General features: G+C 31.1%; 1 protein-coding gene and 1 non-coding gene across 2 annotated transcripts; one reads left to right on the forward strand and one right to left on the reverse strand.

The window, feature by feature from the left end:
* Positions 1-2,530: 2,530 nt before the first annotated feature.
* LOC105799097 (uncharacterized) lies at positions 2,531-3,728 on the forward strand. The gene is made up of 2 exons (XR_008188521.1): positions 2,531-2,714; positions 3,382-3,728. It is a non-coding gene; the product is annotated as an uncharacterized LOC105799097 (transcript).
* Positions 3,729-3,923: 195 nt separating this feature from the next.
* LOC105799099 (cyclin-A2-4) lies at positions 3,924-9,876 on the reverse strand. Its single transcript, XM_012629469.2, has 12 exons — positions 9,708-9,876; positions 8,368-8,709; positions 7,929-8,208; positions 7,333-7,466; positions 6,819-6,911; positions 6,546-6,679; positions 6,295-6,370; positions 6,012-6,088; positions 5,584-5,617; positions 5,289-5,438; positions 4,355-4,489; positions 3,924-4,213 (listed from the first exon to the last, which is right to left on the reverse strand). Exons 2-12 carry the CDS (start codon positions 8,647-8,649, stop codon positions 4,160-4,162), a joined length of 1,449 nt encoding a protein of 482 aa, XP_012484923.1. The 5' UTR covers positions 8,650-8,709; positions 9,708-9,876; the 3' UTR covers positions 3,924-4,159.
* Positions 9,877-12,815: the final 2,939 nt, after the last annotated feature.

The raw sequence follows: 12,815 nt of genomic DNA on the forward strand, positions 1-12,815 counted from the left end.
GAAAATATCAAATTAAGTTTATTTTTTTTTCTAGAAAAGGGGAATTTTTATTATGCGAGATGAGTGAAACATCACGAGCTTCCTTATCCACTGACCTTAGCAGCATTAATTGCACCCACTCCTTTTCTGGATAACTAACTGTAAGTCACCGCCGACATAATGACTTCAAAATTGTTATCCACATTCACTTCAAATATCAAATTTCCTTGATTCGACGTTTCCTTTATATTTATTTATTTTATTTACGTATTGGTCCTTGTTTTTTCTTCCTTCTAGTTTTGTTGTTTCATGGAAAATGTTTTGTTTTATGAGAAACAAGTTAATCAACGAAAAATATGCTATTTTCCTATAAATTAATTTATTATTTTAAAAATCATAAGCCAAAATTTAAAAAAATACATTTATGAATAATTTTATTTTTATAAAAATTAATTTGAATGAAGGTTAACATTATTACATTATAATGAATTTTTAATTTTAATTGTTAAAAATATTATAATGTTTAGGATTATTTAACATGGACGAGTGCATCGACAGTGTAATTTTTTATTTCATAAACATCTTTAAAAATTGACATATGTCTCTTTTTAAATATTTTATTATATATTTATATGACACTTGTCAATCTCTTAATCTTATTTATGAAGTTTAAAAACTCCACTAATAGTCTAGCAATGTACTAAATAATTTCTCATTTAACATGCATATTAATTATTTATATTTAATAATGTAATAAACTATTTTAGAATTGCTTAAATCCGCTTGGTTTTGCTTTAAAACTGCTTCGTGTATGTTGTATCTCTTAATGGTCTCTGTTTGTTGTACTGTACTATTGCTGCCTTAAAACCTACTCCAGTCAAAACTTCATTTTTCGCCAATTCTCCAGAAAACGTTTAATATTGTTTCTAAAAAATATTTTTATCTCAAAAATACTTTTAAGACAAAAATATTTTTAAATAAGTTATTTTTTAAAAGAAAAATGTTTGTTCTAAGCCAAAAATTAACCTAATTTTTAAAGAAACTGAAAATTTTAATTTTTCCTAAAATTTTATTTCCCAAAAATACTTTTGAGAATCATGGCTAGACTAGTAAATATATAAATATACTTATATCTATAAATATACACTTTGAAAAATTATTGTAAAATCTCATTCATCAATAAAATTCATACGTTCTCTTTTGTTCTCTCAAATTTTTTATTTTTTATTTTTAATATTTATTTCATAACAAAATTAAAATTATAAAAAATATATATATCATAGATTGAATGGTAAAAATATTTATAAATGAATCTTCCTTAGGCTCCCATTCAATCTAAATATTTCGTATAAAAAAGTAAAAAGTAAACAAAATTTATAACTGAATTCGATTTTTATTTAATTTTTTTTTCAAAGTAAACTATTTTTAAAGGAATCAATAAATGTGGTCAAATTTGAAAAAAAATATCGACTTCTGGGATATTTAGAGAAATAGATTGATTTTGGAGAGAAAAATAAAAAATGTGCTCCTCAAGAAGCGTTTTCTGCTAAAAACATGTCTTACACATCGCACTTTCTAACTTTTTAACATATCAACCTCTTTGGTTAGATAGTTAAATGTTAGTAGTTTTGTCTTTTAATTCCTGGTTTAATTCCATTCATATTCATATTTCTATTTTTATTTCATGTTGTTCAAGCTTTACTTTTATTTTTAATTACTAATTTTAATCTATTAACTCCTTTGGTTAGATGAGTGATTTTAAGTAAATTTGTATTTTATTTTATTTTATGTTGTTTCAAAGCTTTTTATTTTAATTAATAAATATATTGTTTAAGTTTTTTTATTTTCAACTCATATTTTTAATTAATAAATATTTTATTTATAAAATCAAATAATTATTACAAAATCGATCTATTTTTCTAAATATTTTAAAATTGACCTAAAACCCTAAATATATTTTTAAAACCAACATTTTTATTAAATCCGCTAATAAATGTTTAGATCTGTCGACGGTCGAATTTAAATAAAGACCTTTTTTATCACGGCGTGATATAATTCAATTTAAATTAATTTTAAATTATTTAAATTTAATCATAAAATAACAGTTTTAAATATTTTATTATTTTTAAGAACTCAGGCTTGGAATTACTTTATTTTCTTTAAAGCGAGTTAAAACCCAAAATTAAATGAATGTTTTAATGAAAGAGGTTTGAAGTTGAGCTTCTAACTACCATAAGTACTAACTACCTCCTTAATTAATACCATTTTCTTTTTTCTTTTTTGGGTATATTTGTGAATTAATACCATTTCTTAAACAGATGAATATATAGTTTTATCTGAATATCATTTTCGACTCGTAAAATTAATCTTAAATCGTAACAATTGTAGTTAACCCAAAAGAAATACATTTATATTAATAAATAGATATTTTTAATTAATTTAATAACAAAATTACATATTATTTAGAAATATACACAATTCAATTTTAGGCCTCGTAAAAAAATTTACGTGGGAAAAAGGTCTCTAACTAAAAGCTAACATTAAAGTTCCCTCCCTCTCTATTTTCCCCTATAAATTTCTACAGGCAACTGTTTTCCATCCATATTTCGCCGCATTTGTATGAAATAAATCATACAGAGAAAAAGAAAAAAAATGGAAGCACCATCTCCACAACAGATTTCATATTATGAAGAAGTTAAAAAACGCCACGACGACAAAGGCTTCCTCTATGCCTGGTTTGCGTTTTATTTTTATTTTTTAAAATTTTAATCTTGTTTATACTAAAAATATCGTTATGTACTCGAATTATTCATTTTGAAAGTAAAAATCGTCTCTTGAAAGAGGTTGATTCTTTCGGGAGAAATCTTTAAAGTGTAATATGCTAGGAAATGAATTAATCCCCCAACAATCGAAGGTATTGTATTTTGGTGGGTGGTTTTGTTTCCCGTTCTTTGCTAAGAGCTAGTGTGCTTGAGAAGTTAGGGTCTAGTTCACAAAGCCAGGAGCACTTCGATTGATAAACTTACAATACTCAAACCACCAAACCGAGGGTTATAAATAATCGAGTCCTCATTTGTTCGAGTGAGTTCCATAATTATTTATAGGTCCACCAACCAAGGCGCTCCTCAACTCTATGACCCAAGCTTTCAGAGCAGCTACTCACGACACATTGACTCTCGCCAAACCAGAAGAGACAAAACCTCCTAAAAAAAATAATATCTTTAATTATAGGGGAATCAGTGGGATGTCTAATCCTTCAAAGTTTTCTCCCAAAAAGTTAATCTCCCTCGAGACTTATCTTTTGAGACAGATACCTTACAAGGAGTATGCTTGAGATGGTTTTTTTTTTTTTTTTTTATGTTTATAAAATAATGGAGTTTGAAATGGGTGAATCTGGTGCAGTTTGTTTGCACTTTTTTGTTGCTGCTGCTGTTACGAGACATGCGAATGCTGTTGTTGCTGTGGTTAGAACTATATATCATCCAATCCAAGTCCAAGAAGCTCGCAGTTTGTTCTCGAGAGGCAATCCTTCAAATAAATTCACCTTCCTTCACACTAATAGCTTCAATCTGTTTGTTGTGTATTTCAACTCTCAATTTCTTTTCTGGATCTTGAATTTTTATTTTTATTTTTTTGCACATTGTTTTACCTACTGATTTTCATTGAATTTTATTTTGTTATAAAATATTTTCAGATTTGGTACATTAATGATTGAAATAATATAAACATAACTGTTGACTCTTTTGCAATTTTTTATTTTTGCCAATAGTTTTTATTCTCTTTGGAAGAACTTTTTCATGTAAAATATTTATATTTAATCTTTTTAATTTCTTCGCTATTTTACTTGTTCGTTGCTTAAACTGAATTTATCCCCAACATATGTATTGTTATACTTTTAAATATAATTATTTTTAAAAAATAACCAAATAATAATGACAAGAACATTATAGCAAGAAGTTGACCTTACATTTAAGCCGTTTTACAAATTTCTCATTCTCTTACAAACATTACAATTAAACACAGTTAGTCTGTCACGGAAAAAAAAAATTACAGTTATTGGAAGAACCCTAAACAAAGATTTTGAAGCTCTAAAATTATGTTAGAATTCAAACCACCTGAAAATTGTGTTTTCTTTTTATCTGTTAGTCCCCCCTTGTCAGTCGCCCTTTTGTTTTGGTCTTCAAAACAGTGTTTCAAGCAGTTTCGGAGATGTTAAGGCTGCCACGGATTTAAACTGGTATCAACAACAAACCTCATTAGTTAACATATAGGAGAATCAAATTTTGTTTACAGCTCTCTTATCAACTATGCTACTCGGATTCAAATATGGGTATTTTGAGAGAGATACGATTATCTAGAAAAATGGAAGAATTACCTTTTGTTGCCTATATTTCATGCGAATAGCACTTAGAGGACAACCTTTGGTGTTCAACTGTAAATCTTGCAATGCAATAACTGTGGTTTTCAGATCTGATTGATTATAAGCCGTATAGTGTTCAAGAGTTGAATTCTGCACAAAAATGAAAAACTAATATGAATGAAGTTACTCTAAAATTAGGTTAAAAGGCCAAAATAGAACTTTTTATGATTAATTCACTTTACTACTTAAACACAATAAAATATTTAAAAATGTATTAATACGTTTTTATAATTAAATTCAAGGGTAAACTATCAAAATAGTCTCTTTTTTTTACCCCAGGCATTTTAGTCACTTATGTTTGAAATGTTACGTTTTAGTTACATACATTATCGTGTTGTAACATTTTAGCCACTAAGCGTTAATTGTCGTTAACGGTGTAATGATAAAATGACGTGACACGTTAAATCATCATTTCAAACAAAAATTTAGATTAAATTATACAATTGGTTCCCTCTATTTTACTCTCTTCTCCATCTCTTTTAAAGTAAAAGAAAAAAAAATACTCAAAACAAAAAAATATGGGGACCAATTGTATAATTTAACTTAAAATTTTTGTTTGAAACAAAGATTTAACGTGTCACGTCAGCTTATTATTACAACGTTAACGGTAATTAACACTCAGTGACTAAAATGTAATATTTCAAGCATAAGTGACTAAAATATAACTTGAGGGAAACAAATGTGACTATTTTGACATTTTAACCTTAAATTTAAATAAAAATATATGTTAAATCATTTAAATTAAATTGTTGACCCAAGCGGACCGTGTTGGACAGATTATGCCCAAAACATAACAAAAAATTTTCAGTGTTTTCTTCAAAAGAATTGAACCGACTTATCTGATACGGTTTTGTAATCACAGCAAATGAAGAGGAAAAGAATGGCTGACCCATGGGTGAGATGACTGATCCAAAGTCCATCTGGCAAGAAATACAGCAGAGGCAGCCACGATTGAAGGAACAAAATTCAAGAATTCATAGTCAATTAATGTGAGTTCCGCTAGATAATTTGCCAAGTACTCCATTTCTATGCTGGGGCTCTGCATTTGATAAATTAAACTCAGGTCATATGTTTCAAAAAAGAAAAATTGATAATATAACTCGAGTTATCGAGCGAGTCAAATTCAAGCTTGAACTTGGCTCTACCCTGAATTGAGACGTGTTCTATTTCCTAGTTGGTATTACCTTGTAAGAGGCTTGTGCTGCTCTTAAGAATCTCCTGAAGAAACCCAGAAATTTATTCAAGAAAATAAGAATTAGGAAAAATTAAAGGTAAAAACACCTTTTCGGTCCCTTCTAATTTTGTATTGACCAAATTGATCCCTATTAAGAAATTGAAGCAATTTAATCCCGTTAATTTTAAAAGTAAACATTAAGAACAATTAATCCCGTAAACGTGTAAACTTAGCAGGTTAAATTTGTATAACTGGCCACGAGTATTAGCCTTATGATTAATTGTCGTTAGTTGCTCACTTTTGAAATTAACAGGGATTAAATTGTTCTGTTTTTTTCGAAAGGGATTAATTGATGAATATCGAAATTGAGAGAAACCAAATATGTCTGTATTTCAAGAATACATTGGGATATATCTGGATTGAACTGAAATAAATTACCTGAGAAACGTTTTTGCAGTAGGTGCAAATATTTGAAAACCAAAATACTTCAATACTTTAGTCTCCATTTTTAGCACCTGCAAACAATGACCAGAAATAGTAAGAATAATGTAGTAGTCCATATCTTTAACTTCAGTAGGCTCGTGTTTTCTCTATGTTACTTGAATTCGGACTGTCGGGTATACAGTTACATGTGACCCGTGTTTGGATATACGTTGATATAAATGTCGGATAAGGAAACTTGAAGAGCAAGGCACTTAAAAAACTATATGCAAAACAATACCTCCTCCTTAGTGTAAGTGTTGTCTGTGATGAAGCAGAACTCCTCGACACGAGGTGCACATATTTCTTCGTATTTGCTTCAAGTTTAAAGGGAATATCGATGTTAGAATCACGATAGGAAAGCAAATGCAGATTTGGGTCTAAGTGTTGGTTTTTGGGTGTATGGAGAGTCATATATCCCGAAATCCACATCCAAATATGTGTCCGATAAAAAAAATGAAGATTCGAAACAATGTAGATGCAAAAGCTTACGAGGCTATTAGCATGCAAGTGATCCCAAGAAGTTGAAGTCTTTGTCTTTCAATGTAATTTTTTGAGAGAAACCAATCAATGAGATGCACTGTGAGGTAAAGTGTGTCAGTCACCAACTTATATTCTTCAGATACCTGAAACCATTGATCACGATGTGAGCATGATATACAAGTATGTACTCGCATAAATGTCAAACACGAGCATGTTAAGAAAAATGAAGAGTCGGAACAACATAATCTGTTTTTTAAGTGATTAAACAGTTTTAAAACTAACCTCCACAAGCCAATCAACCAAAATTCCCCGCATGCTTTGAGTGATATCCCGCTGTATCGTCTCCATAAAATTAGGATATTGCCTGCGGGCGAGCTGAAGAACAAAAGTGATTTAACCAAATGCAAAGATCAAAAGTTCAACCTAAGGATTCAGGTACAAATGAAGTCATAATATGACCAAGAATTGCAATATGCACCATGAGATGGGATGCATATACTGTATGCACCCCAAGTAAGTTACACAGGTTCGGGTATGAGTGTTGGATACATGTATTTGGAGGTCAAATCCCCATATAGATGAGTTTGATGCAAGTGTTGGACATTGGTACTTCAAGAATAATAATCATAGTAACTTAGCTCCCAAGTCTCACAATTTAGACATAGATTGAGACAGCAATCATGTTAGTAATTTTTCTGATCAAGGGAATGAAATCCATTAGTTCTTTAGTAGAACTGAGAGGGAAATGGGAACATCAAAGTGAAACAAAGATAAGAATGACATGCATACCACATACCTCGGCAACACGCAAGTTATTATAGATTTCAGGGGAATAGAGGCTGCACAGTTGAGGATCCTTCTTATCCGAATCAATGTCGACAAAGTCCGGGTCGCTAGGTGTTATCGTGGTCCCGGAAAAGCTAAATTTCCCTGCAGTAACCATTTCAAAAATGTCAGCATTTGCAGCCACAAAGCAAGAAATGCAATGTACAAATTGCTAGAAATGGATATTAGGGGTTGGCTGACAGAACAAAGCCGCAGATACATTTACATCAGGTAAACGAATCCTCCTTCAACCATGGCTTTTCAGGTATCTCCTTCAACATTTTACCCTATACAATGTCGATTTACTTAATTGTGGACAAACCACCGGAAAATGGTTTTCTCTTATCTAGGAGATGAACATCTACATTTCTAACTCTGCCCTTCCTAATCTTTAAAGCTATAGATAATACAATGAAATAAAACACTTGATTTATAAGGCTAGCTTTTGTGTATTGCTTGGCATTATAGATGTACTTTCTCCCATGCTAACAGAACTTAATGTGTATGCATCTTTGCATATGATCTTTACCATTAACTTTGGATGTAAGGGTGAAGGAGAAAGCTAACCATTTCTTCGAGGACGACTTTGGGATTGTGAAGGCATTGCTGAACTTCGATTTGAAAGCCAACGGTAAAACACACCTTCATTTATGCTATTTAACGGAAGAGTAGCATCTTCTTTCAAATTAACCGAGCATGTAACTTCTAATTTAGGTTCAATCTTTGCAAGCTCTTGAGTGTCTTCTTTTTGTAAGTTGGCTCGAGTTGGCTGGACTTGTGCTGCCACATCCGGTGCCACTTTAGATGAATTGGCCGCCCCTTTCCTAGCCTGCTTGTTGCTCTTAGCCTGGCAGTGTTGAAGTTGTAAATCTCAAGTAATAGGTGAAACTATAAATAGTATCCAAGCAGATACGGATCAAATACGGATATCGTAACATTTCTAAAGAGCTATACATATATAAGACCACAGCTAAAGTGATAGTCTAATCAAGGATGGAATGTCAACCTGGATTTTGGTTGCATTAATGCAACTCTTATATGAATTATTGCAGCAAACATTTGTGACATCTTGAAGAACAGCTCTCTTCTTATGCTGAAGACCAGCATTGTGGTTTTCATCCAAGGCCGATCTTTTTGTGTTGGCTCGTGAAACCCGTTTCTGATCTGGTTGCTTAGGTGCATTGAGAGGCAGCAACTGTCCAGAAGCACGCAATGTAGCCGCTCGAGCACGTGTGATTCGACCATTAAGTGCACCAACATTAGCGGAAACTCCATTTTCTTTCCTCATATTTACAAGTTCCGGAAAATCACAACACAGAGCAGTAAAATGAATCTACAAAAATGAAACCTGCATCCATGGTGAAAACCATACCAAATGAATATCATAATTAGGAGATCAAACAACAAGGTCTTATTAAAACATAGATTGGTTTGGTTAAACATATGGCAATGTCTTAAACTAAACCTATAAGGTAGATAAGGTAACATTGTGACAACAAAGAAGAACATTTGATGCTTCAAAATCAAAACAAGAACATACATTGGTACATTGTTCAAAATAATGTCTTTCAAACCATGTTTTCTTAGACTCTTCTAGGTTGTTCTATCAGATTTGAATATGAAATTACCGTAACTTTAGTAAACCACATACTTGTTCTCCATTCAGGTTTTTTTTAGACAAATTTGTCATGTTTTGCTCTAAAGAAATCCCCATTTCACCTATCATTTATAGAACATAAGTTTAAAAACTAGAAATATGAACACATTTAAAAAAATGTCTTGTTCCTCTCAAAGAAAGAACAGAACAGACAAATCAAACGCCAAATTTTTTTCAAAAAAAAAGAAGTTTGATAAAAGGAAACAAATCTAACATTGAATATGAAATCTTTAAGAACAATATGAAATCTAAAACAAAACATAGATCTGAAATGTTTCCACATTTCTTTTGGTTTTAGTTTCTAAAACAAAGAGAAATCAAGGGTAACACGTGAAAATTCAAAACCATTTGAAACAAATAATAATCAACAACAATGTACAAGAAAATTTGACAAATAAAAAGGAAACAAATTTTATTTCTAAATAATGTTTCCAAATATGAAGTTCATCCTCAAAACCAAGAAACAAAAAAAGAACAAAAACCCACATTTTGTTAAAACACCCATTTCCCTAAAAGAGTCAAAAAAAATTGAAGTAAACCCAAATCGATCTGGAGATTAATGAAGCATTATACATTGAAATTCAAACAATAAAAAGAAGAAAACAAAAAAGAAGAAAGAAAAAGAAGCTTTAGCCAATGGGCATTTTGAAGAATTAATTAAAATGTGTAATAAAGATTGAAACATTGACCTGATTCTTTTTCTAAGCTCAAAGAAGAAACATCCCTTAGAGCTTAGAAAGAAGAAATGAAGGAAATGTTTGGTCTTTAAATTCTTTCTTTTTTGCTATGGTTTTTTTTTTCTGATTTTCTCGAGAAAAAGGAAGAGAGAGTCAGTGGAGTGAGCGGGATAGAGTGTGGGTTTAAAAAATAATAATAAATAAATAAATAAATAAAAGGGAATATTATAACTGGTGGATTAAGGGTTTCTTTATCTGATCGTTTGACTAAAACTAGTGGGAAGACAGTTCACGCTCCCATTAATTTGGTTTTTGATTTTTATAGTTTTTAGTTCGGGTCAAGTTTCCGATATGATATTATTAAAAATGGGTAAATATTCATTTTGGCCCTGAATTTGGCTTCATGGTTCAAACTGGCACCTCAGGGGTTTCTTTTGTTCAGGTACTTGAACTTGACTTTACGGTCCAATTTGATATCTAAACTTGACTTTTGATTCATATTGGTATGAACTTGGCTTTTTTTTTGTCCAAATTAGTTCTTACGTTAAATAACTTATTTGAACTATACCAATTTAAACCAAAGAGTCAAGTTTAGGTACCTAATTAGACACAAAAAAAACTCTTAAGTACCAATTTGAAATTGAAGCCAAGTTCAATTACCAAAATTATTAAATTTAGATCCATTCGGTACGAGTTCTAATTATTCTAAAATGTTTTTAATTTGATTTTAATTATAAACAATTTTGTTTAAATAGTAATTGATTAAATTATAAATTTTATCTCTTTCCTTTATGAAAATTGAAAGAATTTGGTTCCCATACTTTATAAAATTGACAAATTCATCCCAATCCTGCGAAATTCATGAATGAGATGTAATTTAGAGTTGGATCCCATTAAACTTTTAATAAATTGCAATTAGTGGTGTTCTTCAAAAGGTTAGAATTGATTAGGATCGGACTATATATGGTATTTTCATCATGTATTTGTTCAATGCAATGTAACTTGAAATATGAATTCCATATCTCATAAAACTTTTGAATTAGACCGAATTCAAATTAAATAAATATTATTAATATTTTTTAATATGTTTTTTCAAGAAGAGCCATGAAAATGATATTAAAATCGACCTGCCATGGACAAGTTTATAAATGGAATAAATTTTATTTTAATTTCTTTTTGGGTGCATAATTGGATCTCTAATTTGATAAGAACTATAATTAACAACCCGCTTATGTTACGGGTTTAGAACTTTAGTCTAGCAAACTATGCGGTCTTAGATGATTTTTTTGCTTCAAATCCACCTAAGTTAGCTTAACTCTCGAAAAGTGAGAATTCACAAAGAAAATTCTCTAAGGCACAGAACTTAGCGGAAAGCGGCAATGAAGCAATGAACGAACAGAGAAGCCACAAGAAAGCAATTCACACAAGGTGCTTGAGTAAATGCTCTCAAAAGTATTTTGATTACTCAATGATGGGATGATTACAAATAATGAGAAAACCTCTATATATAGTTAAATTTCCCCAAATCCAATAGCATAGTTTAAATTACATCGACGGTCAAGATTAAGTCTATCTACAAGTTTGAGAATACTAAGGGATTTAAACACTTTACAATATCCTTTAAGATTACAAATATTCATCATGGTAACTTTAGTTTTTCTAAAATGTTTCACTAAGCCACCAAGGCTCCAAGTAGAGGTGCTTCTCCATGTGTTCCACGAATTGGACTAGTTCAAATGGGTTAAATGAGCCACATTTGATTAGTTGATTTCCTTAGGCGATTTTGTGTGCAATGGTCATGTAACACCCCATACCCAGTCCGATCGTCGGACCCAAGCAATAAGGTGCTACAAGCAAATACAGAACATTTAATTATATTTCATAGTCCAAAATCTCCATTCAATATCAATTTATTCATATATAATCAAGTACAACATGCAATACAACCAAATTCGGGTCTATATCGAGCTTACGAAAGCTTAAAACCAACTTGGTATCAAACAGGGATCAAATCAAAACAAAAACAAAAAGATACGAAAAATCAGTAAACAGGGGTCACACGACTTGCACCCTGGCCGTGTGGAAAGATTGAGGTCATGTGGGGTTGACCACATGGTCGTATGGGCAAATCGTGTGCAAGAAGTCAAACCGTGTAATACAGGTCACACGGTCGTGTCTCCAGACCGTGTAACAAACTGTGACTATTTGTGTACTAAATTGTAAAACTTGCAAACAGTCACATGGTCGCGTTGTCAAGCCATGTGAGAGAATGTACCTATGTGCATCTATTAACACCCAAAATGCATAAACCACACGGTCATGCCATATGCCTATACATGGCACACAACCTTGTGTTAGACTGTGTCTACCTGTAGAAACCTTCCGCAACAAGCTTTTAAAACCCAATTCACTTATGCCATAAGCAACACATTATACCAATTCTTACCCAATTCAAAGGTATCAATATCATGTCAAAAATACCATTATAACAATCAATCTAAGTGCCTAACTAATATGCCACATTTGGCACCTTAATCCAACAATTTAAGTTCAAACATAACACCATATTCAAACCAATCCAATATACCTTCCAAGGCACCGCAATTCCATTTACATGGCATACAACTTTTAACCATTTATAACAACCTATAATGATTCACTATTAACCATAAAAACATGCACAAATCCTTACCAAGACCATTCAACCCGAGCATATGCATACCATTCATTTCAAAACATGTTACCTTATCACCATATAGACTTATAGCATACATACCTAATAATCCACAAAGATTACCAATTTCAAGGATCATTACAAACTTATAACTATATACATATTCACAAGACATTCAAAATGCCAAATTAGTCCAAGACATAACATATAGAACCACATAACTTTCCTAGGTACATGTCATGACCAAACCAAAATAATCACCAACTCTTGAGTTTGGGATCGTTGTTGGATGCTAAGTCAACAATCGAAACAAAAAGTACCTAACCTGCGCACGAGAACAAAATCATACGTTGAGTATAACTCTGTGGAATTTCTATATCCGAACTTTAAATCATAATATAAATTATGTAATGCATAAATCAAAAAATTCAAATGAAAATGAAAAT

The sequence above is a fragment of the Gossypium raimondii genome, chromosome 9 (assembly GCF_025698545.1).
Source record: "Gossypium raimondii isolate GPD5lz chromosome 9, ASM2569854v1, whole genome shotgun sequence".
Taxonomy (NCBI): Eukaryota; Viridiplantae; Streptophyta; class Magnoliopsida; order Malvales; family Malvaceae; genus Gossypium; species Gossypium raimondii.

Bases quoted from the DNA above. Each gene is read 5' to 3' on its own strand.
- LOC105799099 (XM_012629469.2), bottom strand. From the start codon at position 8,649: ATGAGGAAAGAAAATGGAGTTTCCGCTAATGTTGGTGCACTTAATGGT. The intron at 8,209-8,367 runs GTTGACATTCCA...CAACACTGCCAG, and splicing joins TTAATGCAACCAAAATCCAG to GCTAAGAGCAACAAGCAGGC. The intron at 7,467-7,928 runs GTTAGCTTTCTC...TGGTTACTGCAG, and splicing joins AAGTCGTCCTCGAAGAAATG to GGAAATTTAGCTTTTCCGGG.